The sequence below is a fragment of the Cebus imitator genome, unplaced genomic scaffold, assembly GCF_001604975.1.
Source record: "Cebus imitator isolate Cc_AM_T3 unplaced genomic scaffold, Cebus_imitator-1.0 Scaffold295, whole genome shotgun sequence".
Classification (NCBI taxonomy): Eukaryota; Metazoa; Chordata; class Mammalia; order Primates; family Cebidae; genus Cebus; species Cebus imitator.
Window position 1 is genome coordinate 2,562,276 of NW_016107610.1, and position 26,419 is coordinate 2,588,694.

Sequence of the window (26,419 nt, forward strand, 5' to 3'; positions counted from 1 at the left end):
CCGAGTAGCTGGGATTACAGGCACCTGCTACCATGCCTGGCTAATTTTTTTTGTATTTTTAGTAGAGATGGAGTTTCACCATGTTGGCCAGGTTGGTCTCGAACTCCTGAACTCATGATCCGCCTGGCTCGGCCTCCCAAAGTGCTGGGATTTCAGGTGTGAGCCACTGTGCCTGGCCCAGTTTTTAAAATATAATTATCCAAATTTCTGAGGGTTTTTTATGTTTTGTTTTTTGAGATGGAGTCTCGATGTATCGCCGAGGCTGGAGTACAGTGGTGCAATCTCGGCTCACTGCACCCTCCGCCTCCTGGGTTCAAGCACTTCTCCTGCCTAATTCTCCCCAGTAACTGGGATTACAGGTGCGTGCCACCATGCCTGGCTAATTTTTGTATTTTTAGTACAGACGGGGTTTTGCCACATTGGCCAAGCTGGTCTCAAACTCCTGACCACATGATCTGCCCGTCTTGGCCTCCTAAAGTGCTAGGATTACAGGTGTGAATATCCTGCTTTCTTTACTTCTCATCATTTCATGAGCATTTTCCATAATTTCTAGAAAAATCTTCGAAAAAACTTTATTTTTAATGACTATAAAAGACGGCATAGTATGAATATTTTAACCTTTTTTCTATAGTGTTTATGTTTTCCTTCCCTAGTCTAAGATTAAGTAGTAATCTGTATTTTCACTAATTTTTGTTGTTTGAATTCTTTCTTTTGATTTTTAAATTAATCTGAAATTTGTTTGGGTGTATAATATAGCACTAGTCTCTGGTTTGATGTTTGACTAACAAATAGGTAATTTTCCTCAACTTTATTTGTGGAATATTCAAACCATATCTATATTTTGTTTTTCATTCTTGATATACTAATTCTTATATACACTAGAGTCAATTTTAATTCCTACATATACATCTATTATAATCCGTGAATCTGTTTGTTGATTTTTTTACAAGACAAACTTGTTTTAATTTTTATGGGTTTGATTTCTGGCAGGGCAAGTTCTTCTCTTATCCTTCTTTAAAATTTTTTCTCCACTATTATCTCTTGTTTATTCCTCTAGGAAAACTATAGAATCATTGTTTGAAATTCTTCAAACTTTCAGATAGCATTGTTTTTTACTATTTTTTTGTTCACCATTTTTTAACAAGTCATGAATTATATTTAATAAGATTATAAAACCTGTTAAATCCTTTCATGGATAACTAAAGGCATATTTGTATTTTGAATGGGCTTCTAGTAAAACTTTGGAAAAACCAGTACCTTAATATTTAGCTTTCTCATTTGTGAGCACTGTGTCTATTCTCATGATCCAAATATTCTTTCTTATCTCTTTACTTCTTTTTTTTTTTCCTGTTTTTCTTTCTTCCCCATGCCCCAAGTTTTTGCTGAATCTCATCTCTTTTTAAGTTCTCTTTTTTTGTTCCTTTGAGCCCAGCATGTCTCTTATTAGGGTTCGTTACTTTAAGGGCCCCTATTTCTGGGATCTGATGCCAGTGTCCCCTTACTGTGTCTTGATTTTCTTTCCAGGGAGTAAGGAGGACCTTTGGAAGCTTGAGTGAGGCTTCTCTCCTGGGTATGGATGAGGGACAGATGGTAGAGCTGGCGCCTCTTGGGTTGCTAAGAACCCTGCTTCTCCTGCAGCCCAGGAATGCTGTTCAGACAGCGCTTTCTCTGGGCAGGAGGTAGCCAATGAATAGAAACGGGCCTTCAATGCCCTTCAAGGCTGCTTTTTAGTGCCCTAACTTGAGATTTTCTTTTGCCTCACATCTCTGGAGCTGAGGTACATGGGGGAACATGGTAGAATGCCCCATCTGCCAAAATCCTTGGAGGGGACCGTGTAGGTGTGGGAGAGCCCTGCTGAATGCGTTGAGACCTAAGTGTCTCTTTTTGAGAATACTTGAAGGTCCTGAGGATGATCATCCCAAGGTGTGGGAACTCTCCTCTCACAATCAAGGCTTAGTTTTCAGGGAGGACATGAATATAAATACCTTTTGAGAGCTGTTGAATGGTGGGGGATTGAGGAGAGACATGATGCTTACCTTGAGGAATAGTCTGCTGAATTGAGGGGACTGGACTCACTAGAAAGAAGTGCCACAGGATGTGGTGAATGATGACAACAGTGGACTTCCAGAGAGGGAGAACAGCATGGCCTAGAGTCCCCAGGGAAGGCATCTAGGAAGAGGGCAGACTGGTTGGCATCATGTATGGATTTATTATGGGAAATGCCCTGTTAGAAAAACATTCAATATAATTTTTAAAATGTAAAAGAGAATATTCCCAGGTAGAAAGGAATTAGGTGAAAGAGAAAAAGGGAGACATTCTGGGAAGGATGAATAGCATGAAGCAAAGGTGAGGTTGTGAGCTGGAGAGGGAGCGCAAAACCAGCCTGTCCTGATTTTGATGCCGAAATGCATTGAAAGCTCAGCATTTTTTCTTCCTATGTCTTGTGTACTGCTCCGGTTTGTTTAGCACCAACTGTCACATTATCTAAGGCCAGGAGTGATACAGAAAAGGAAGAGAACCAACAATAATAAAATATCAGCGTCTAGGAGCCCTGGGTTAGATAATTCAACTACTGAGGGCAACTAGAAAAGCTAGACAAAATATAAAAATATCTTCTTGAAGGTGTTGGAGAGCAAACAAAGAGAAGTATTACCGGGCCAGGATCTGGGTGGAGATAGAAATCTGGAATGGTAGGCCCAGCGTTTGGCACAGGTTTTGTCCTGGGAGATATTTTCTATGCCAGAAGAGGAGAATGAGAGATAGTTTAGACGGTCTCATGAGACTAAGAAGACAAAAATTAGAGTCCATAGTCTTAAGAGTGGGAGCCCTTGTAAGCCCCCTGGGCGTTGGGTTTGTACCCTTGGAGAAAGGGGAATCAAGTAAATTACTTTCATGGTATTGAGGTATTGGTGAGCTCCAAGCCATGTGGGTGACTAAAAAACATCTCAATCCCTGAAATTAGAATAAGGTGGTTCAAGATACCTAGTGCCCCCAGGCACCTGGCAGAGGCAAACAAAAATCATATTTGGAGGATGACAGCATCATCTTAAGACTCAAATTATTTTTAAAAAGTGTTTCAAATATAATACTCAGCACAAAATGAGATAAGTCCACAGAACATAGAAATTGGCCCACGGGCTGCCAGACGCAGTGGTTCACACTTGTAACCCCAGTACTTTAGGAGGCCGAGGTGGGCAGATTACTTGAGGCCAGGAGTTTGAGACCGGCCTGGCCAATATGGCAAAACACCGTCTCTACTAAAAATATAAAAATTAGCCAGGTCTGGTGGTGCAGGCCTGTAATCCCAACTACTTGGGAGGCTGAGGCATGAGAATTGCTTGAACCTGGGAAGCAGAGGTTGCAGTGAACTGAGATCATGCTATTGCACTCCAGCCTGAGTGACAGAGCGAGATTCTGTCTCATAAATAAATAAATTGGCCCACATGTTTCCAACTGTTGGAATTATCAGTCATAAATTGTAAAATTAAAACTAGTTTACCTCCTTTATATATTGTCTTTTTAAAAAGACAAGATTGCAAATTTCACTAAAGAACTAGAAACTGTAAAAAGTGGAAAAGACTTGAAAATGAACCAACTAGAATTCCAGAACTGAATGCTACAATAGCTCATATTCGTTGTTTATTACGGTTATGACAGTTTTTTTTTCTAGATAAGATGGAGTAAATACACTCCATTCTGTATCCTCCAAAATTTAGGCAAAATGTGTGGTGCACCTACTTGACAACTTTGAGAAGCAAACAGTAGCGGACAAATTGGGGATGATGGCCAGAACTCAAAGTATCACTGAAACTACAGTGTTTACTTTTTTTTTTTTTTTTTTTTTTGCCCTTCTGGCATTTCCTGGCCTGGTCTTAATGCTGTCTGAAACCCTGAGGTAAACATTAACATGGGCAGAGGGAGCTCCAGGAGAAGCCCTCTAGATTAGACTTCAGGAATGGAAAAGAGATTTCTTGGCCGTGACAATGGCAGTAGCAGAGGCCACAGCTGCCTAAAACTTTGAAAGAAAAGAATCTTCCCCTCCAGTCAGAGGAGCTGTGATCCTAAAAGAGTGGGACAAGCCCCTGTTTCTTTTTCTTTTCCTCCTTGTCCTCTTCCTTTGTCCGTATCACAGGCTCATGTGTGAAAGTATGTGGCAGAGAGGGGTAAAGGAAGCTCCAGCTAGCCATTTGGCCAGAGGACTGAGAAAGGGGGGCCCTATAGGGGGAGCTACGGAGAGGGAAAAGCTTGGGAAAATGACGTCTGAGAATCATTAATGACCTCTGGGTTTATAAACTCTTTATAAATTTCTGGACTTATTCCCAAGCTGTTCCTGCATGGATCTGATTCTGAACAGCATATACAAAACTTTGAGGATGAAATACTTTGAGAATAAAAAAGTTTGAGAATAAAAACATTAATGAACCATCATTCAAGTCCCACACTGACCACTGGGTGGCACACACACAGGGCAGGTCTAAATAACACTGCAGGCTGGGCGTGGTGGCTCACGCCTATAATCCCAGCACTTTGGTAAGCCGAGGCAGGCAGATCACTTGAGGTCAGAAGTTCAAGACCAGCTTGGCCAACATGGTAAAACGCTGTCTCTACTAAAAATACAAAAAAAAAAAAGTAGCCAGGCATGGTGGCACATGCCTGTAGTCCTAGCTACTTGAGAGGCTGGGTGGGAGAATTGCTTGAACCCGTGAACCTGGGAGGCAGAGGTTGCAATGAGCCGAGATCGTGCCATTGCACTCCAGCATGAGTGACAGAATAAAACAAAACAACAACAGCAAAAACAAATAGCACCAGAAAGGCTTGGAAAATGGAACTGACATTGAAACTATAACCTCAGAGGCCTGAATGGAATTTGTAGCCTGAACATGACCAGGTAGATTGCCTCCTAAGACAAAAATGTTAACAGTCTCCATAAGATTTAAATAAGAATCAGACTCTTATAATATTTAAAATGTCCAAATATAATAAAAATTACATGGCATATGAAAAATCATGAAAATCTCCACTTGCGTGGAAAGCTAATCGAACAGTGCCAATGCCACAGTGACACAGATGTTAGGGTCATCCGACTTTAAAGGAGCTACTATAAAAATGTGACAAGGAAGGGTGAATACTTTGGAAACAAATGGAAAGATAGAAAGTCTCAGCAAAGAGGTTAAAGACTAGCCTGGGCAACATGGCGAAACCCTTTCTTTATAAAAAATACAAAAAAATTAACTGGGCGTGGCGGCACTTGCCTGTAGTCTGAGCTACTTGTGGGGCTGAGGTGTGAGGATCGTGTGAGCCCAGGATGTCGAGGATGCAGTGAGCTGAGATCACGCAACTGCACTCCAGCCTGGACAAAGTGAGACCCTGTCTCAAAATTTAAAAAAGAGGTAAAAGATATGCAGACACAGATATTTTATTTTATTTTTATTTTTTTGAGATGGAGGTTTGCTCTTGTTGCCCAGCCTAGAGTGCAGTGGGATGATCTCGGTTCACTGCAACCTCCACCTCCTGGGTTCAAGAGATTCTCCTGCTTCAGCCTCTTGAGTGAGTAGCTGGGATTACAGACATGCACCACTACACACTCAGCTAATTATATATGTTTAGTAGAGATGGGATTTCACTGTGTTGGCCAGGCTGGTCTTGAAATCCTGAGATCAGGTGATCCACCTACCTCAGCCCCAAATGTGAATTTTAGAACTTAAAATTGCAATAGCTGAATTAAAAGACTCACTGGTTGAGTATAACAGTGGAATGATAGATGGCAGGAAAAAGTCAGCAAACTTGAAATTAAAGCAATAGAAATTATTCAGTCTGAACACACACACACACACACACACACACACACACACACACACAGAGGAAGGGAAGAGAGAGGGGGAGAGAGAGAAAGAGAGAACAAATCAGAAAAATAAATGTTTTTTTTTTTTTTTTGAGACGGAGTTTCGCTCTTGTTACCCAGGCTGGAGTGCAATGGCGCGATCTCGGCTCACCGCAACCTCCGCCTCCTGGGTTCAGGCAATTCTCCTGCCTCAGCCTCCTGAGTAGCTGGGATTACAGGCACACACCACCATGCCCAGCTGAATTTTTGTATTTTTAGTAGAGACGGGGTTTCACCATGTTGACCAGGATGGTCTCGATCTCTTGACCTCGTGATCCACCCGCCTCGGCCTCCCAAAGTGCTGGGATTACAGGCTTGAGCCACCGCGCCCGGCCCAGAAAAATAAATGAACAGAGCCTCAGAGACTATTAGACTCAAAAAGTCTAATATTTGTTTCACTGGATAGTCAGAAAGAAAATGAGAAAGATAGTGGTGCAGAAAAAAATATCCGAAGAAATAATGACTGAAGACTTTCCAAATTTGGCAAAAGATACAAACCTATAGATCAAGAACTTCAGCAAACCCTAAACAGGATAAACCCATAGAATTCCACTTCCAGAAACCTCATAGCCAAACTGTTAGAAAGTAAAGACAATTAAAAACTCTTGGAAGTAGCCAGAGAAACATGATACCTTATTTGTAGGAGAGCAATGATTTGAACGACAGCAGATTTCTCATCAGAAACAATGCAGGGAAGTAGAACAATATTTTTTTTTTAATGCCGAAAAAAGAACTTTTAATCTATAATTCTACATTTAACAAAAATATCTTTAAGTATTGAAAGTGAAATAAAGATATTCTCAGATAGTGGAAAGACAAAGAGACTACATTGTCAGCAGACCTGTTCTAAAAGAATTGCTAGGCTGGGAGTGGTGGCTCATGCCTGTCATCCCAGCACTTTGGGAGGCCGAGGCAGGCGGATCACCTGAGGTCAGGAGTTTGAGACCAGCCTGGCCAACATGGTAAAACCCCGTCTCTTCTAAAAATGCAAAAAAAATTAGCCAGGTGTGGTGGCAGGCACCTTAATCCCAGCTACTCATGAGGCTGAGGCAGGAGAATCGCTTGAAGCCAGGAGGCAGGGGTTGTGGTGAGCTGAGATCATGCCCTTGCACTCCAGCCTGGGTGACAGTGCCAGGCTCAGTCTAAAGAAAACAAAACAAAACAAACAAAAAACCAAACCAAAACAAACAAACAAAAAACGAATAAAAAAAGAGTTGCTAAGGTAAATTTTTCATACAGAAAGGAAATGATACCAGAAGGAAACTTGAAATATCAAGAATGAAGGAAGGGCAATGGAAATGGTAAATACCCTTGTAAATATAATAGATTATTTCATCTTGATTTCTTTGCAATATGTTTGAAGGTAAAAAGTAAAAAAAAAAAAAAAAAAAAAAAAAAATTGTCTGCCAGACATTTTAAAAAAATGTATACAAATGTAATATATAAGACAAATACAACATAACGGGACAAAGAGACCTATATGGTGGTGAGATTACTGCATGGCACTTGAAGTGGTAAAGTATAATAAAGTTAGGTGTATATATTATAAGCCCTATAGCAACAACAGAAATACTGTACAAAGAGATGCAGTAAGAATCAAACTATATAAGTTAAAGTGGAATACTAAAAGATGTTCTAATCTCAGAGAAGGCAAGAACAGGGAAACACAGGAAGGATAAACAGGAAACAAATGGAAAACAAATAATAAAATGATTTACCAAAATCTAGACATATACATAATTATATTAAATATAAATGGTCTAAGAACATCAATTAAATGACAGATTGTGAGACAGAACCAGAAAAACTTTCCTAACTCTATGCTGTTGATAAGAAATCCTCTTCATACTGAGAAGTGGGGCAAGAAAAGGAAAAAAAAAAAAAAAGAAATCCTCTTCAAATATGATGATATAGGTCAGTTACAAGTAAAATAATAGAAAAATTTATGCCCTGTAAACACTTATCAGATGAAAGCTGGAATTGCCATATTAATATCAGACAGAATAGACTTCTGAGCAAAGAAAATTACTAAGGGAAAAATAGTGAACTATCTAATGATAAAAGGGTCAATTCAATAAGACATAACAATAAAAAATGTGTATGCACCTAACAACATACCTTCAAAATATATGAAGCAAAACCTGACAGAGCTGGAGAAATAGACAAAACAACAATTATAGTTGGAGATTTTAACACTCCTTTCTCTCAGTAATCAATAGAAACTAGTAGACAGAAAATCAGTAAGTATATAAAAGAACTGAACAGCATTATCAACCAACCCTGTCTAGTAGACATATATAGAATACTTTATGTAACAACTGAATATTCTTTTTAAGCGCATATAAAATATTCACCAAAATAGATCACATTCTGGGTCATAATATGTAAATCTTAACAAATGTGAAATAATTGAAGTAATGCAAAGTATGCACTCTGACCAAAATGAAATTAAACTGGTAATAAATGGTGGAAAGATAATAGGAAAATTTTCAAACACTTTTAAATTAAAGAAGATACTTTTATGGGCCAAGAAACAAGTCCTAAGGGCAATTAGAAAACATTTTAAATTGAATGAAAGTGAAAATGTAACATACCAAAATGTTGGATGCTGCTAAATCAGTTCCTTGAGGAATATGTATAGCATTAAAATGTTTATATTAGAAAAGAAAAAAGATCTGAAATATCAACAACCTAAGTTCCCACCTTAGACAACTTTTTGGAAAAAGAGAAAAATAAACCCAAAGCAACAGATAGAAAAGAACAGAAAATAATGAAACTAAAAACAGGAAAACTATGGAGAAAATAAACCCAAAGCTGGTTATTTGAAAAGATCGCTAATATCAATAAACCTCTGGCAAGACTTACAAAGAAAAAAAAAGACAAAAAATACAAGTATTAAGAATGAAAGCAGGGATATCACTGTGGACCCTGTAAGGATTGAAAGGGCAAAAAAAAGGAGGGGGGCTACTATGAAAAACTGCACATCAGTTTAACAACTTGGATGTAATAGAGCAATTCTTTAAAAATTACAAACTACCAAAACTTATGCAAAAAATGACTGCCCCGCCCATCCCAGTTAAGGTCCTGGTTTTGTCCCTTGCCCCCCGAAGCCAGCACTCTGGGGCCATGCCCCCTTAGAGGGTTATAAACCATACTACTTTTCATTCAGTTGTTCTTTCCTGTGAGCCTCCTATGTGTTTGGCACTGTGAAGGACGCCAAGGTGAATAAAACTTTCTTTTAAAATTTTTATGTTTTTATTTTCAGAGATAGGGTCTTACTCTATTGCCCAGGCTGGAGTGCAGTGGTGTGATCATTGCTTACTGCAGCCTCGAACTCCTGGGCTCAAGCAGTCCTCCCACCAGAGTAGCTAGGACTGCAGACATATGCCACCACACCTGGCTAATTTTTATTTTTTATTTTTTATTTTTTTTTGTAGAGACAGGGTCTTGCTGTGTTGCCAGGCTGGTTTTGAACGTTTGGCCTCAAGCAATTCTCCTGCAATGGACTCCCAAAGCGCTGGAATTATAGACATGAGCAACCATACCTGGCCATAGACTGGGTCCTTAATATCTGAGAATTTATGAGGGAAGAGGGAGAGACAGGATGGCAAATTAAACCTACTAACGTTCCTTGTAGTAAAAAAGCTTACATAGAGCCAGCTAGGTTCAGTCCACTCACACCATGTTTATTTTTAAGAAATATATGATATTCCACCAGGCGTGGTGACTCATGTCTGTAATCCTAGCAATTTGGGAGGCCAAGGCAGGTGGATCACCTGAGGTTGGGAGTTGGAGACCAGCCTGACCAACATGAAGAAACCCCATCTCTACTAAAATTAGCCAGGCATGGTGGTGCATGTCTGTAATCCCAGCTACTCAGGAGGCTGAGGCAGGAGAATCGCTTGAAGCTGGGAGGCGGAGGTTGCAGTGAGCCAAGATCATGTCATTGCACTCCAGCCTGGGCAACAAGAGCGCGCGCGCATGCACACACACTCACACAGACACACAAACAGACACACACACACACACAGACACACACCCTCTCCCCCATAATGTTTAGTTAGAGGGGTCAGCCCTTGTAGAAGTGTACAGAGAATAGCCAGTCATCCACCATATATTTATTGATTTGCCACTCCTAGGCCTGTACTGGGCCCTCTTCAGAGGGGAAGAGTTCACAGATTAGCAAGTGACATACACATGAAATAAGTAACTACCATATGCATGAAATAACACAGAATGGGAATATAATGATGGAAGTAGGTACATTTGCTATGGGGGCCACTAACGTTTTTCGGGGTAGAGAACTCAGGAAGTCTTTAAAGAAGAAAAGAAACTCGAATGAGGTCTTCAGGGTTGAGAAGGAGTCCTTGAGGTGAGGAAGAAGAAAGGTGAGAATGTCTAAAAATACAAAAAGGAATTATAAAATGGCACAGTTGTCAGTACAGTTAAGTTAGTGTTGGGTGGAGGGACCCAACAGATGAAGCTGGAGAGACAGACCTGGGACTCTCGCTGAGGGACAGGCCTCACTGATCACACAAGGGTTTACTTCCTTATATATTTTCATTTTTAATTGCATTTTTGTTAAACATGTGTCACGTGCACAATGTATAAAATTCAAGAAGTAGAAAAGGTATATAGAGAATATTAAGCCTCCCACCTTCCCTATCCCTGCAGCTGAGGTCCTCTTCCTGAAGTCAGTTGCCAAAGCTGGTTTCTTGGGCATCCTTCCAGAGCTATTTTCTTTACAATTGCATCGCTTCTCGGCCTTTTGGCTAAGATCAAGTGCAAATATGTGTGTGTGACTGTGTATTTTCCACACAGAGGTTGCATATCATATTATACTTTCCGTCCTTTACCTTCCTTTTTTATTTGGATATTTGTTTTATTTATTTGGAATACGGATATACTATAATTCACTGGATCAGTCCTGTATTGGTGGAATTTAGGTGATTTCTAATCTATTGCTGTTGTAAACATAAACAATGCTGTAGTACATATCCTTGTATATAAGTCCATCTGCACATGAAAGTATTCCTGTACGATAAATTCCTAGGAATGGAATTTTTGGGTTAAAGAGTATAAGTTGTTTTTTTTTTTAAGATGGAGTCTTGCTCTGTTGCCCAGGCTGTGCAGTGGTGTAGTCTCCACTTGCTGCAACCTCTGCCTCCCTGGTTCAAGTGATTCCCCTGCCTTACCCTCCGTAGTAGCTGGGACTACAGGTGCGCACTACCATGCCCAGCTTTTGTTTTTTAGTAAAGATGGGGTTTCACCATGTTGTCCAGGATGGTCTCAATCTCCTGACCTTGTGATCCGCCTGCCTTGGCCTCCCAACGTGCTCGAATTAGAGGTGATTAGAGGTGTGAGCCACCACACCTGGCTGAGTATAAGTATTTTTAGTATAATAAATAATGCCAAATTGCTGTCTGTAGAGGCTGTGCGATGCCTGTAACCCTAGCAAGGAGAATACAGCTGTCCCCTTATCCACAGAAAATACCTTCCCAGATCCCCAGTGGATGCCTGAGCCTGCAGATAGTACCAAACCACACACACACACACACACACACACACACACAGTGTTTTTTCCTATACATACATAACCTGTGATAAAGTTTAATGTATAAATTAGGCACAGTAAGAGATTAACAACAGTAACTAATTATAACATAGAACAACTGTAATCATATACTGATATCACTACTCTTGAGCTTTGGGGCCATTTATTAAGTAAAATAATGGTTACTTGCACACAAGCCCTGAGATACCAGGACAGTTGATCTGATAACTGAGATGGCTACTTCATGGGTAGTGGGCAGCCCAGTGTATACCTTGTGGCTATCTGAACAAAAGGCTGTTTCACATCCCAGGGGTGGGGGGCATGAGATTTCATCATGCTGCTCAGAACAGCACCAAGTTTATCATTTGCTTTTGCTTTTTACTTTGGTTAATCTTTAAAACCCTCCCAAGGCAGCAATCATGGATTACTGTGTCATGTAATTCCTAAGTCTTATATCTCCCCAGGAACACATAGCGCCATCGAGTGCCATGGCACCCTGTAGAGAACTTGCATCTTTGGTCACAGTGTTAAGAGCTCTTGGTTTCATAGCCGCTTTGAAATGACCTATAAAATGTATCAGTTGTTTATTTCTGGAATTTTTCATTTAATGTTTTCAGACCAGGATTGGCCACAGTTAACTGAAACCAGGGAAAGCAACACCGTGAATAAGAAGGGGCTACTGTCTAATTCAACTTTTTGCTCTTTGAAGCTAGGGCTTTAGGCTTTATCCTGTCAGTGATGGTAAGCCATTGAGAGGTTTTTAAGCAGGGGATTGTTACGGTCAGGTTTGTGTTTTGGAAAGGTCTCTCGGGCTGCAGTGAGGAAAAGAGTTTAGCAGAGGCCAAGATCAGAGTCATGGATACCAATTAGGTTTCACGGTAGTCCAGGCAAGTCCAAGTTCTGTCTTTGGCAGCTCCGCTTAGGCAGTTGGCAGTGGCGATGAAGGAGACAGATATTAAGATAATGAAGAAGTAGGTTCCATAGCACTGAGGGATTGATCTGGCCGAGAGTGGGTTAGGGGTGAGCATAGCTTTAATCAAGAAGTTCGATTTCCATGAGTCTTGTGAACAGCAATGGGCTTATATGCATAGTCTGCACCTTCTTAATAGATCTGTAGATCTTATGTCTTTATTAATATTTTCTAATTCTAGAATATCAAAAGATGAAAAAGAAGGCTCTAATATATTACTAATTACTTTTGTTGGCACCAAGACATTTTTGTCTGTTAATATCTGGCTGTCAGAGAACTTTAAAGAGCATTTTTTTAAGATTCTTTAGTTAGGCCGGGTGCAGTGGCTCACACCTATAATTCTAGCACTTTGGGAGGCCAACGCGGGTAGATCACTTGAGGCCAGGGGTTCAAGACCAGCCTGGCCAACATAGTGAAACCCATCTCTACTAAAAAATACAAAAATAAGCTGGGTGTGGTGGCACATGCCTGTAATCCCAGTTACTCAGGAGGCTAAGGCAGGAGAATCACTTGAACCCGAGAGGTAGATGTTCCAATCAGCCAAGAGCGTGCCACTGCACTCCAGCCTGGGCAACACAGTGGGACTCCATCTGAAAAGGAAAAAAAAAGGTTCTTCAGTCAGCTGATAGTCCCAGCTATTTGGGAGGCTGAGGCAGGAGGATCACTTGAGCCCAGTAAGTTGAGGCTGTGATCCTGCCAGTGAATAGCCACTGCACGCCAGTCTGGGCAAGATGGCAAGAATCTGTCTCAAAAAAAAAATTCTTCAGTCAGACTCATTCCTGACATTCACCAAACTCTTTAATTTTTCCCACATCCATACCATTCATTTGAAATTCTGAATTTAGGCTGGGGTGCAGTAGCTCACACCTATAATCTTAGCACTTTGGGAGACTGAGGTGGGAACACTGCTTGAGGCCAGGGGTTTGAGACTACCCTAGCCAATATAGCAAGACCCCATCTCTAATTTTAAAATATAAAATCAATTTAAAATTTAAAAATTTAAAAAACAGAAAATTCCTAATTTAGTAAAGTAACTTTAAATTCTACACTTAATTTACATATATTTTAATTATGTTTATTTAAAAGTATTTCATTTAGGCTGGCCGTGGGCATAAACTTTGGGAGCCCAAGGCAGGCAGATCATGAGGTCAGAAGTTCAAGACCAGCCTGGTCAATATGGTGAAACCCTGTCTCTACAAAAAATATAAAAATTAGCCAGGCATGGTGGCGCATGCCTGTAGTCCCAGCTACTCAGCCTGAGGCAGAAGAATCGCTTGAACCTGGGAGGCGATGATTGCAGTGAGCCAAAGATCATGCCACTGCACTCCAGCCTGGGTGACAGAGTAAAACTCCATCTCAAAAAAAAAAAAAGTCTTTTGGGAACCGATTGCTTTGATTTTGTGTGCAGTTCTGGTATCTAAAAATATGTATATGTTATTATTTCAGTTTTATATAATACCATTAATTATTTCATCTGTTCACTGTTTCTATTAATTTTTTATGATGAAAAATGATAAAGTGTTTCACTTCTTCCCCGCCTTTTCTTTACTCATCTTCTATCTCATGTTAGCCTAAAGTTTGATTTCTAAGTAATTATCTTTGTACAGGTGAATATCCTGTATTTCTGTTAGTTGGTTCTTTACCTTTGAGTAATGTCTTTGATGCCTGGCTCTTGCAGGTGACACAGTCAAGGAAGTGACTTCACTTGGTATTTTCTTCCCCTTTCCACTTTTGTGCTGGTTGTGTTGTTTCTGTATCATCAGGGCATAGAATGTTGACATTCTGATTTGCCATTCTGAACCCCACTTGATTTTAGTCTTGCTTCTACAGTTACGCGTCAATATGCGTGTATGTATGTTAATATAAGTGAAGTACATTCAGTGCTTGCCATCAGCTCTTTTGCTGTTATTTCGTCAATCATCTCTTGGTTAACTACATTTGTTCCTTGGTGGTTTCCTCAAGCAGAGCTCATGGGAACAATATTCCCTTAGTCCTTGTATGCTAAGACACAATGTTCTTAGCCTAGCAATTTTCTGGCGGTTTCTTCAGGAGTGTAGCTGCCGGTGTTTTCTGAGGTCTGCCTCTGCCATTCCATCTCCTCTCCCTGTCTGCTCTGCTCAGCTCCCCGTGTCTTTGGCCGATTTCCACCCAGGCCTCCATGACCCTGCAGCTCTTGCTGTCCGTGAACTTAAGGGGTTTATCGCCTCAGGATGAGTCCTTTGTCTACAGCAGCCGTGCACTTGCCGGTGTCTTGAGACGTGCTGAACAGCGTCACTCCTTGCCCGCTGAGCTGTGGCCCAGTTTCCCGGTATCACTTTGCTCCTCCTCAGCTTCCCCGTGTCTGTGTCTGCCGGCTTTGGGCAGCTGTTATCCTTTTGCTTGTTTTTTGAGACTGTAGGTTTTGAGACTGTAGGTTTTATTTGCCTCCAGTTTCACTAACAAAGGAGTTTGCTTTGTTTATTTCGTGTTTACTTGGTTAGTTTTGATGATATCTTGGAGGAGAAGAGGCAAATCACTGTTGTATACCACCATGTTTGACAGGAAGTCCTTTAAATGTGGGTGGCATTACAGTATAACAACAAAGAGCATGGGATTTGGAGCAGGGTACGCCTGCCTGCGAATCTGAACTCTGCCACTTACTGACTACCTGACGGTAGACAGATCACATACCTTCTTGTCATTGTTATCTCTAGAATGGGGCTGATTCCCCTAAGTATTCACATGTATGAGGAGTAAGTGGGGTAATACATATCATATACAGGGGCCTAGCATAGTGCTTTGCAAGTAGAGGTTCAGAAGAGTAACATAATGTTTCATTAATTCCCTGGCATAGATGCCATTCAGAATTACTTTAACCCTCTCTGTTTGGATGGCATCATGTTATTACCACTCACTCAGTGTTGCCATTGAGGCCATTATCGGAACACCCTTCGGCACCCCCTCACTTCACCCATAATTCTATACAAGGCAATTAGTGCCACAGGAGAAGGACAGATGGACTGCTCTGGGAACCCTGGGAAGAAAACAGTCTCCTTCAAATGGTCAGGGTTAGGGGCGGGATAACTCATGAGCGAGGGCTTTCAGGAAAGGCAGGATTTCATCAGAAAGAGGTAGGAAGACCCAAGCTGGGTCTGGATACCAGTCCAGATTCTGAGGTCAGAGATTAGGATGGGGTGGGCATGGGGCTTTGGGAATTTGTCACATGCCTTTGCCTTCCAACTTCCAGCAGGCCTGAGAAATCAGGCAGCAAGATTCCCATGAGAAGTTCTGGGTAAGGTCAGAGGAGGCTGGGATGCCAGATTGGAAAGAGATCTTAATGCACATGTAGTCAAATCCTTGCTTTTGTCCCCGTGTTCTCAGATCCTGGAATCCCAGACAACCACGGCTCCTACTGTGTCGGCCAGCAGCAGCTCTGATGGAGCTTCCATCGGTTGTAGCACCTCTGGAAGTCAGGGTATCATTGAGCCCATGGATATGGAAACCCAGGAGGATGGGAGAACATCTGCTTACCAGAGAACTGGAAGCAAGAAGAATGTGCAGTCAGATGGGAAGATGCAGGTGGATGGAAGGACCGGGGGAGATGGAACACAGACAGCCCACAGGACACGGGAAGACAGGAAGACGCAAGTGGACCCTGGGATACAAGAAAGCGAGAGGCCACAGTCAGACAGAACTTCACAGAAGGGCGAGGTGACACAGGGAAGAGCAGAGACACAGCTGGAAGCAACACTGGCAGGTAGGAAGATACAGCAAGACAGGAAGTCCCAGGCAGATGAGGGCACGCAGGAAGACAGAAGGATACGGGAAGAGAAGGGGACGCAGTCACAGGGGAGCGCGCCTGCGGCCACAGCAGGTGCATCAGAGCAGGAGGCGGTGACCAGCCTTGGCCCACCGTCCAGCGCCCACAAACTCCCACCTACAGAGGGACCCAGAGCTCCTCCGATTGTTGAATGTTTTGCGCAGACCCCAGAAGGGCCTTGTGTCCCAGAAACTCCTGGTTTCCTGCCCGGATCTGAGGAGGCAGCAGTAACAGCCTCTAGGAACCACCAGCAAAGCGTGCTGGGTCCCCTGTCAGGGAAGCTCAGGCTCCCAGCACAGCTGCCCCTTGAGGGGAGTGTGGAGCAGGTGGGAGGAGAGAGAGGCCGGGGGCCACAGTCGTCAGGCCTAGCCGAGGCCAAGCAGGAGGGCAGCCTGTTCCAGAGCTCCCAGGAGGAGCAGCCGGGGGGACTGCTGTGTGTGGCTCGCGGTGGCTGTCCTCCAGCTGGCCTGAGCCAGGAGGTGCCCACGATACCTTCTCTTCCTGGAACTGGGCTGACTGCTAGTCCAAAGGAGGGGACGAGCAGCACCCCAACTTCTCCGCACGGGAGCACAGCTGCCTTCCTGCCCTCTGAGGACCAGGCCCTGGTGAGTTCTGCCCCAGCACTGCACCTGGGGCTGGAGACCCCCAGTGAGAGTCACCCACCAGAGACCATGGCCACCAGCAATGAGGGGGCCTGCGCCCAGGTACCAGATGTGGAGGGGCGGACCCCACGTCCCCGGAGCTGTGACCCTGGTCTCATCGATTCCTTGAAGAACTACCTGCTTCTGCTGCTGAAGCTGTCCAGCACAGAGACGAGCGGAGCAGGGGCAGAGTCCCAGGTGGGGGCGGCCGCCGGAGGTCTGGCGCCCTCAGCCACTCTGACCCCCACTGTGGAAGTGGCTGGGCTGAGTCCCCGGACTTCGAGGCGCATCCTGGAGCGTGTGGAGAACAACCACCTGGTACAGAGTGCACAGACCCTGCTGCTGAGCCCCTGCACCTCCCGTCGCCTCACTGGCCTCCTGGACCGTGAGGTGCAGGCTGGCCGCGAGGCCCTTGCTGCTGCCCGGGGCTCCTGGGGTCCTGGTCCCAGCCCCCTCACTGTCCCTGCCATTGTGGTAGATGAGGAGAGCCCTGGGCTAGCCTCAGAAGGATCCAATGAGGGTAAAGGAGAGGTTTCCCTTGAGGGGCCTGGCCTCCTGGGGGTCTCTCAGGAGAGTGGCATGGGTGGTCGGCTGGGGGAGGCGGGTGGGCAGGCAGCCCCTGGGCAGGGACCCTCAACAGTCAGCAGAGCTCAGGAACCCTCCCAAGGGGAGAAGGTCCCAGGGGAGGCTCTGACCGGTCTCCCGGCAGCTACACCTGAGGAACTGGCTCTAGGGGCCCGGAGGAAGAGATTTCTCCCTAAGATCAGAGCAGCAGGAGACGGGGAGGCAACCACGCCTGAAGAAAGGGAGAGTCCCACGGTTTCCCCCCGGGGGTCCAGGAAAAGCCTGGCGCCTGGGTCCCCGGGGACTCCAGGGCGGGAGAGACGCTCCCCTACGCAGGGCAGAAAGGCGAGCATGCTGGAGGTGCCTCGGGCAGAGGAGGAGCTGGCCGCAGGAGACCCGGGCCCCAGCCCCAAGGCCAGCGATCCCGACACAGAGCTGGCGCTGGATGAAGGCAAGCAGGAGGCACTGGCCAAGCCCAGGAAAGCCAAAGACCTGCTGAAAGGTGAGCAATGGGGCGGGAGGGGGTGGCTTCATGGAACAGGGTGCCATGGAGCCACGGAAAGCATGTGCTGCTAACATCCCTCCTCGGGATTCACAGATTACCTTGGGAAAGGGACCCTTATCTCACAGCCTTTGCAGTTCCGAAGGCCTAGTTCTTGTTTTGGTTCTGCCACTCCACAGAATGGAGATAACTACCACCTCTGCAATGGCGTGAGGCTTAAACGGGCTGGAACAGATGAAGTGCCTGGCACGGGGCCTGGCTTCGGTAGCGTTCCAGCTCGGTCACTTCACCATTCATTCCCCTTTTACAGAGCTGTCACATGATTACAGAGAGGGGGACAGGATGCAAATGCAGGCTGCTAGAGTTAGGGACCTGAATGCAAACTGAAGTTCCTGTCCCAACTGCTGTCTGTGTCCTCAGCTGGGCCCCCCCGCCTGGGGTCAGGGTGCAGTAGGGGCTTCATTCTAGCTGAGATGCGTGTTTTGGGGGTCGGGATGGAAGCCCAGGATATGGGCAGCAGGCAGCTGGGGCCTGTGAGTAGTGGGTCTGTGTGGAGACTTGAATCCTGTTTTCTCCCAGCCTTTTCCACCAAGGCCATCCAGGAAAGCAAGGATATGGCCAGAGAGGGCACAAGCTGGAGGGGGCAGTGTTCCACTCCTGACTGGGCCCTGCTCTCAGCCCCACAGGTGATCCGGAAGATTCGGGTGGAGCAGTTTCCTGATGCCTCCGGTAGCCTGAAGCTCTGGTGCCAGTTTTTCAACATTCTTAGCGACTCAGTCTTGACATGGGCCAAGGATCAGCACCCAGTGGGCGAGGTGGGCAGGAGGTAAGCCGGCGACACCACCGCCACCTGGCCTGGCTCCCTGATTGCAGTAATACCGTTGGGCACCATCCTAGCGCTTTGAGCCTGTCACCTCATTAATTCTCACAATCAGCCTCTGCGGGAGGTGCTGTTCCCATAGTAGAGATGAGAAAACCGAGGCTCATCGTTTTTAAGCCACTTGTCCAAAGCCACACAGCTAGTAAGTGTCAGGACTGCAAACCAGACCTTCGGGCTTCAGGACCAGCTCTTGGCCCTGGAATCACGCTGTCTCCCCAGAGCTCTTGGAGCTGGGGTTCACTGCAGCCTCTGAGAGTGGGTCCAAGGACGCTTAGGACCACAGTCTGCCCCATGCCATGGTGATGGCCCTCACAAGAAGGGTCTCCGCTCTGCAGTGCAGGGGATGAGGGGCCAGCGGCCTTGGCCATCGTGCAGGCCTCCCCCGTAGACTGCGGCGTGTATCGGTGCACCATCCACAATGAGCATGGCTCGGCCTCCACCGACTTCTGCCTCAGCCCTGAGGGTGAGTGTGCCCCGCTGCCCGGGGTCTTAGCCTGGCCTGGCTCCTGGGGGGTGGGCAGCTGCCATTTTTAAGAGACGGCGCTCTCTCTGCGAACAGCTGCCTGAAGGCACTGCTTTCTTCTTTTTCTCTATCTAGTGTTGTCAGGATTCATCTCCAGAGAAGAAGGTGAAGGTATGGTGCCCCCCTGGGGAAGGCGGGGTGGTCCTACCCCTGCCATCTGCAGGGAGGACCCATTTAAGGGCTTGGAATCTGGTCCCAATCCACATACTGCTTCCCTTTGCCTCCTAGTTTAGGATGTGGCTTGGGGAGGTGATGGAGGAGGACTGCTGTATCAGAAGATTGTGGGGGAAGAAGCGGCCAAGGGCCACTGCACAGGAGTCAGTTCACCCTGTGCCCTTTGCCCATGTCCGTCTTTGATCCAGGGCAGGACCGGCCACAGGGGCATGTCTTACCCTGCCAGCTCCTACCCAGGTTTCTCACAGTGCTCTGTGGAGCCCAGCATTGCATTCACACAGGGAACCTGTTAGAAATGCAGTTTCCTCGTCCCCGCTGCACTGCAGGCCTCTTTAATGCCATAGGAGGGACCTAGGAACATTGCATTTTCAGCAGGCTCCCTGGTGATCATGAAATACCTGCCGAGTTTGATATGCATTTGAAGGGCTTTAATAGGGATGGATATGTACTGCTCTTGCAAGAGACAGGCTGACTTGGGACTGTGAAGGCAGCCAGTGATGATGGAAAGATGTTTAGAGCTGTAGTTGCTAACACATGCATTAATTCCTTCATTCATTTGCTCACTCATTCCTTCAACTAGTGACCTTTTTTTTTTTTTTTTTTTTTTTNTTTTTTTTTTGAGATGGAGTCTCACTCTGTTGCTCAAACTGGAGTGCAGTGGCATGATCTTGGCTCACTGCAACCTCCACCTCCTGGGTTCCAGCAATTTTCATGCCTCAGCTTCCCCAGTAGCTGCAATTATAGGCATGTATCACCACACCCAGCTCATTTTTGTGTTTTTAGTAGAGACTGGTTTTACCATGTTGGCCAGGCTGGTCTCAAACTCCTGACCTCAAGGGATCCACCTGCCTTGGCATCCCAAAGTGCTAACTAGTGACTTTTGTTTAGTAATCAAATAAAATTTAATTGATATCAAATATAACCTCAACCTCAAACTAAGTAATAATTCTTTAATATCATCAGACATGCAGTCAGATTTCCCTAATTATCTCATATGCGTTGTTTTATTTGAATCAGGAACCACTCGTTGCTTTTGGCCGATGCAGCTCAAAGTCTCTCTTAATGTTGAACAGTTCCTCCTACTTTATTTGTTTCCTCCTTGGCTGTTTATTTGTTGAAATCACTGGTGTAGAATTTCTAACAGTCTGGATTTTGTTGATTATGTCCCCATTGAACATGCTCCCCCATGCACATGCTTCTTCTAAATTGGTAGTCAGATTCCAAGGTTTAGTCAGATACAGGTGTGATTTTTTTTTTTTTTTGCAAGAATAATTCACAGGTGCTGCATACACCTTTTGCATCCCACCTGGAGGCACATAATGTCAAATTGTTTCATGCCTGTCCCTTTTAGTAATGTTAAGGTTGGTTATTGGGTTCATTCGGGTGGTATCCGTGTGATCCATCCCCTTTTAAAATTAAAAACAATCTGATACAAACCCTATTGTTATCTGGGGGTTTTAGCACCCACTGATTATTGCCTAAATCTGTTATTTCATTAGCAGTTATTACATGGAGATAGTTTAATTTGATCTTTTCTTCTTCATTCATTAGCTGAGTTTTTTCTGTAAAAAAAGGGATGATCATTTGGTTATCCCAATAAATAAGTTCCAACAGGAAATGAAGGATAAATATTTGCTCTTTTCACTAAATTCACTGTTACCTGAATTTAGAATAATGAGTTGGTGCCCTACCATTTTCCACAGGTGACCAGTGAGGTTTATTTTTTGAGTGGGGGATTGGATTTGTTGTTGTTGCCACTATGAATACATGGATTTTTAACATACTTGATATACTCAATACATTGCAGAAGGGAGCCCCTTCAGGTTGGCCCGTGTCCTTCTGCCAAGTCTCCAGTCGCTTTTGCTAGCTCTCTTGCTTTCTGGTCTCTGGTGATGTTTCAGGTTCTTGCTGGACACTTTCTGCCTAGACCTGGAATCAACCATTTCTGTAGAAAGTTCTGGTTCCCTTTAATGGGAAGTTATATTTAGCGGTCACAATTTGAGCACCAGGGGTGCTCACTGCTGCTGGATTTGTCCTGCAAACTTTTTGCTTCAGTTAAGCGTGTTGGTTGAAATAGAGTCATGTATTTATCTGATCAAAACAACGAATTCCAAAGAAAAGTAATTCTGGTATTCTGTATTGATTGCTATTGCCATAGAAAACTCCTGCCTTCCATACACGTGTCCTAAGCTCTGTCCGAACACAGCGCTCAGGACATATTTGTGGACGGCAGGGGTTATATGATGGATACAACACAGGTACTGCTAGATGGCAGGGGTCAAATCAAATAGAGTTTCTGCCCAAGGAGCTCACAGTCTGGTAGGGACTCAGTGTGTCCAAAGAGCAGGCTTGGACGGAAAGTGAGCAGGGTGGGGGGCTTTTCTGGCCTTTTCCTTCCCTGAGAGCCCCACCTTGGTCAGGCCGGAGCTCCTGGTCTCCCACATTTCTCCTTTTCCCCTTCAGTTGGAGAAGAGATTGAGATGACCCCTATGGTATTTGCCAAGGGTCTGGCTGACTCTGGCTGCTGGGGGGACAAGCTCTTTGGGCGACTGGTAAGCGAGGAGCTCCGAGGGGGCGGATATGGGTGTGGCCTTCGGAAGGCCTCCCAAGCCAAGGTCATCTACGGGCTGGAACCCATCTTCGAGTCGGGCCGCACGTGCATCATCAAGGTGTCCAGCCTGCTTGTGTTTGGGCCCAGCAGTGAGACTTCTCTCGTGGGCAGAAACTACGACGTCACCATCCAGGTACTATGTCCCATCCCTTCACTCTCACCCCCTCCCCTTTCCCAGCCCGGGTCCTGTTGAGATGTCCAAAATTGAGGCAGAAGGCATCTCAATCTCAACCTTATGAGGCTCCTAGGATGACTTTGTGGAAAGCCTGACATGCAGCCCAGAATTCAGATACTTGGCCTCAGAGAGCTTGAGAGCTTCAAAATGACTTGGGCCATAGTTTTCAAACTATATATGTGCAGCAGATACCTTCCCCCTGTAACCTAACCCCCTGTAATGGAATACCTTCCATTCGTAACCTCTCATGGAAGTCTTCTTATATGTGAGATGAAAGGGGGGTGCTGTGGGTGGGGTAGACAGTCTTCGTGGCTCTCCCCAGAGTGGTCTCTGGGGCACTATCACCTACCATTAGGATTCCAGAAAATAGTTCGGAAATCACTTTGAAAACCTCAGTTTGAAAAGAGGTCCAAAGCCACTTTGTTACACAAAAGAGGAAAATGAGGTGCAGAGTAGGGAGCAGGGAAGAGTGAGACCTTCTTCACGCGGGCTGGGGTCCTCCTCTCAGTCCCCACACAGGTGGCCCACTCACTTAGAGGCAGACACAGTGGAGGATCGGGGAATTTCTTTGCTGACCAGATGTGGTTCCCTCATCCACAGGGGTGCAAGATCCAGAACATGAGTCGGGAGTACTGCAAAATCTTCGCAGCAGAAGCCCGGGCCGCGCCTGGCTTTGGGGAGGTGCCTGAGTAAGTATGCAGCGAGCAGGACGTGCAGCGTGCAGCGCTGTTGCCTTGGACTTCTGCGAAGATAGTGATTTCAGAGCCTCCCAGGGGCGTGCTGGGTTATGCCCATGTGCAAATAGCCTCACAGTTAGCCCCATGCTCAGCCCGGTGGTCTCACAAAATCTAGAAATAAAGACCTTATTTACTCCCCGCTTGAGAAAAGCCTCTGCTCTGCACTCAGCTCCTCCCGCCCACCCCCATTCCTCATTCTTTAGTGCAGATGCTGCTGATGGCAGAGTTTGGGCCTAGCAGTTTCTGGGGCTCCGTGAAGGCGATGGGGTGGGCTAAGCTAGGCAGATGGGTCAGGACCCTTCTGCGGTAGGCGGGCAGGGTCAGTGTGGACTTTCATAGGAGTCAGCTATAAATGGCAATTGTTTCCATTTTGAAACTTGAACTCACCTTTGTGTACCTGGGGTCCGACTGGCAGAGAGCCACAATCTAGTTGAATCCTTTCTAAAGGTGCTCCTTCTGTTTGACACATACCTCTCCTTCTGCCCCAGTCCCTCAGCCAAGCCACAGAGTCTGCCTATGGTCATAGCAGGGTTTGGTTCTAATCCCGCTGACCAAGAGAATAGACAGGACCCTGAAGCCAAAAATATCCATTTCCTTTCCTGAACTCAGGGTGGAGCTGCTTTCCTTTGTGTCCTTTGGGCTCAGAGCTGAGAATTCCATTCTTGGAAGGGCCCTTCTTTTAGGTCCAAGAATACAGAATTGGGTTGGAGGGAGGAGCTCCCTGGGCCATACTTCCAGCTTACTGCGGGGTGAAACTGTGTTTAGGATCATCCCACTGTATCTCATCTACCGGCCTGCAAACAATATCCCATATGCTACCCTGGAGGAAGACCTGGGCAAGCCCCTGGAGCCTTACTGTTCCCGGGAATGGGGCGGCGCTGGGGCTCCGACAGTATCTAGCAGCTCTGAGGCCATGCAGAAATGTCAGACCTTCCAGCACTGGCTGTATCAGTGGACAAACGGCAGCTTCCTTGTCACAGATTTGGCAGGTATGAGGGTGTGAGGGTGCGTGGGTGCGCACGTGCATGGTTATGAAAGCATGCAGAAGAGGGAGAGCTGTAGTGCTTGACTGATTGTTGATCGTTTACAAAGCACCTTTGTCTTTACTCTTTTTTGCCTTTGACAATAATCCTATAAAGTAGATTGGACAGGGACCATGTTGCACGCAACCCTAATACACACCAGGGCCTCATGTAGCCCAGTCTGTCACTGCAGTTGCATTTAAAGGAGCACAGTCCAGGCTCAATTAAAATTAAACAGGAATTTATTTCAAAGACCATTATATGGGCTCTGATTCAAAACCCACAACCACCCTTTTCAAAACCTCGCTTCTTCCCTTCCCTGTAGCTTTGCTCTAGACTTTCTCACTGTCTGAACTTGCCAGACTCCCTCCTCCATTTTAGCACAGTAGCTTTACTGTCTCTCTTCCTCCTCCATCTTTGTTAGCTTTTCGTTATGTAAAGCATTTAGTCTGGCTTCTTTTTAACTTATTTCTGTGCCTCCCCGCCTTACCCAGAAACTCCCCAACAAAGGAAGGCCAGCAAGCGTGAACCCTCCTTCCTTCTTCGACCAGTTCTTTCCAGGCCTGTTCCCTTTAAGCAGAACTGGACAGGGGAGGGAACGGAAAAAATGCTCGGGGCAAGGAGAGGTTGCTGGGAATATCACACATTATTAAATCTCATCTCTGCCGTAAATAAGTGAGAAAACCAAGGGCCAGAGATAAAAAAACTGACTCAAATATGTGTTTCACTGGGTTAAATTTATATACAACTCCAGATGTTGGGAGGAGGGAGGGCTAGGTAACATTAAGCCATTATCAGTCAACCTATTTGTTGAATTACAAATTCATGCTTCCATCCTTTTTCCATCCAACCACTACTAAATATTGAAAAAATAAAAAGTTGAATTAGGAATAGTCATTGCCCTCAAGAAGCTGTGATGAGTAGATCAGTTTCTACTATAAGATGATAACATGGTATACTAGAAAGGCTTTGGAGTCGGCTAGGTGTGGTGGCTCACACCTGTAATTCCAGCACTTTGGGAGGCCGAAGTGGGTGGATCACTTGAGGCCAGGAGTTTGAGACCAGCCTGGCTAACACAGCAAAACCCCAGCCCTACTAAAAATATAAAATTAGCTGGGCGTGGTAGTACATGTCTGTAATCCCAGCTACTTGGGAGGCTGAAGCTTGAGAATTGCTTGAACCCAGGAGGCAGAGGTTGCAGTGAGCCAAGATTGCACCACTGCACTCTAGCCTGGGTGACAGAGTGAGACTCCGTCTCAAAAAAATAATAAAGAAAAAAATAAATTTGATTTAAGTCTAAGCCCCATTCTCTTCTAGCTGAGTCTGTTTTACAGAGAAGGAAACAAGCTCACACTGGTGAGGTCATTTAATCTCTCTGAGCTTCAATTTTCATTCCCTCTCTAGGAAAATAGTTTCTTTCCTACCTAGTGCTCAGATTTTTTTATGATGATTAAATGAGACCATATTTGTGAAAGCCTTCTGCAAACTAAAATTCTGTGCCAATGTGAGAGATCCATCATTATTACACAAAGTGGAATTCTATGAATGCCAAAAGAGAAATGAGAAAGAAATTCATATTGATGACTTTAATATTTATCACATAACTCCTAGGTTATGACACTAAGTTAGACTCCTACACAGATGATGATCTTCTCAATACCCTTGTGAGATAGGCATTCCTCCCCTCACCTTTGCACGTGAAGATTAGAGATGTGAAGTGACTTGTCAAGTTCCCACAGCTCGGATGTAGTAGACATGAAATGTAAATCCAGGTTGGTCTGACTCCAAAGATCACATTTGTTGCTGTCTATCCTGTGATGGTACTCAGCCCTGTTAGTGAAAGGCAAGTTCCTAGCAAAATGCTCTGGACAAATTGAAAATGGGCAAAGAGCGTCCTAAACCCAATGTGTGAATGCTAAGATACCTGGATGTCCTGACCACAGTGAAAACATTTTTTCTCTGTCACCATCTTGCCTGGCTCTGTCCTTCCAAGGCTGTCTTAACCTGGAAGACCATCCTGGCTTCTTGCTTGCTGGCTGCCTTTGTAAGCAGTGTGGAAGCAAGTCTTCTGTACTGTTGCATTTCTGCTGGTCTACCCCTGATTTATCCTCTCATTCCCATCCCTCTCTCTTGTCTGGACAGACTACTAATCTGTTCAGAGGAAGAGGTTTTAGTTCAAAGCCAGAGGCCAGTCCAGGCTGTGACCTGGTCTGATCCAGCGGAAGCAAGATTGCGTAGCTGGAAGAGTTTTGGCTCTAGGAATCCAAAAAGCTGAACCCTGACTTTAAATCAAATGACCACTGCACATAGCCAGTGCTCAATTACTGAATGAGTGACTATGACTTTGCTCAAGTCGTTTAACACTGAGCCTATCCTCCTCACTTGT

At 45.1% G+C, this 26,419-nt stretch overlaps 1 protein-coding gene and 1 non-coding gene across 3 annotated transcripts in view; one reads left to right on the forward strand and one right to left on the reverse strand.

Annotated features, from left to right (window-relative positions):
- The window catches only part of ALPK3 (alpha kinase 3), a 58,261-nt gene that overhangs the window by 28,553 nt on the left and 3,289 nt on the right, over positions 1-26,419 (forward strand). For both annotated transcript variants that reach the window (XM_017502292.2, XM_017502293.2), the window contains 7 exons: positions 15,766-17,911; positions 18,590-18,737; positions 19,127-19,254; positions 19,390-19,425; positions 21,952-22,232; positions 22,875-22,963; positions 23,777-24,000. In XM_017502292.2, the coding sequence (XP_017357781.1) occupies positions 15,766-17,911; positions 18,590-18,737; positions 19,127-19,254; positions 19,390-19,425; positions 21,952-22,232; positions 22,875-22,963; positions 23,777-24,000 (3,052 nt within the window). The remainder of the gene's footprint in view (positions 1-15,765; positions 17,912-18,589; positions 18,738-19,126; positions 19,255-19,389; positions 19,426-21,951; positions 22,233-22,874; positions 22,964-23,776; positions 24,001-26,419) is intronic.
- Positions 11,884-12,001, reverse strand: LOC119467485. Its single transcript, XR_005196023.1, has one exon. It is a non-coding gene; the product is annotated as a small nucleolar RNA SNORA25 (small nucleolar RNA).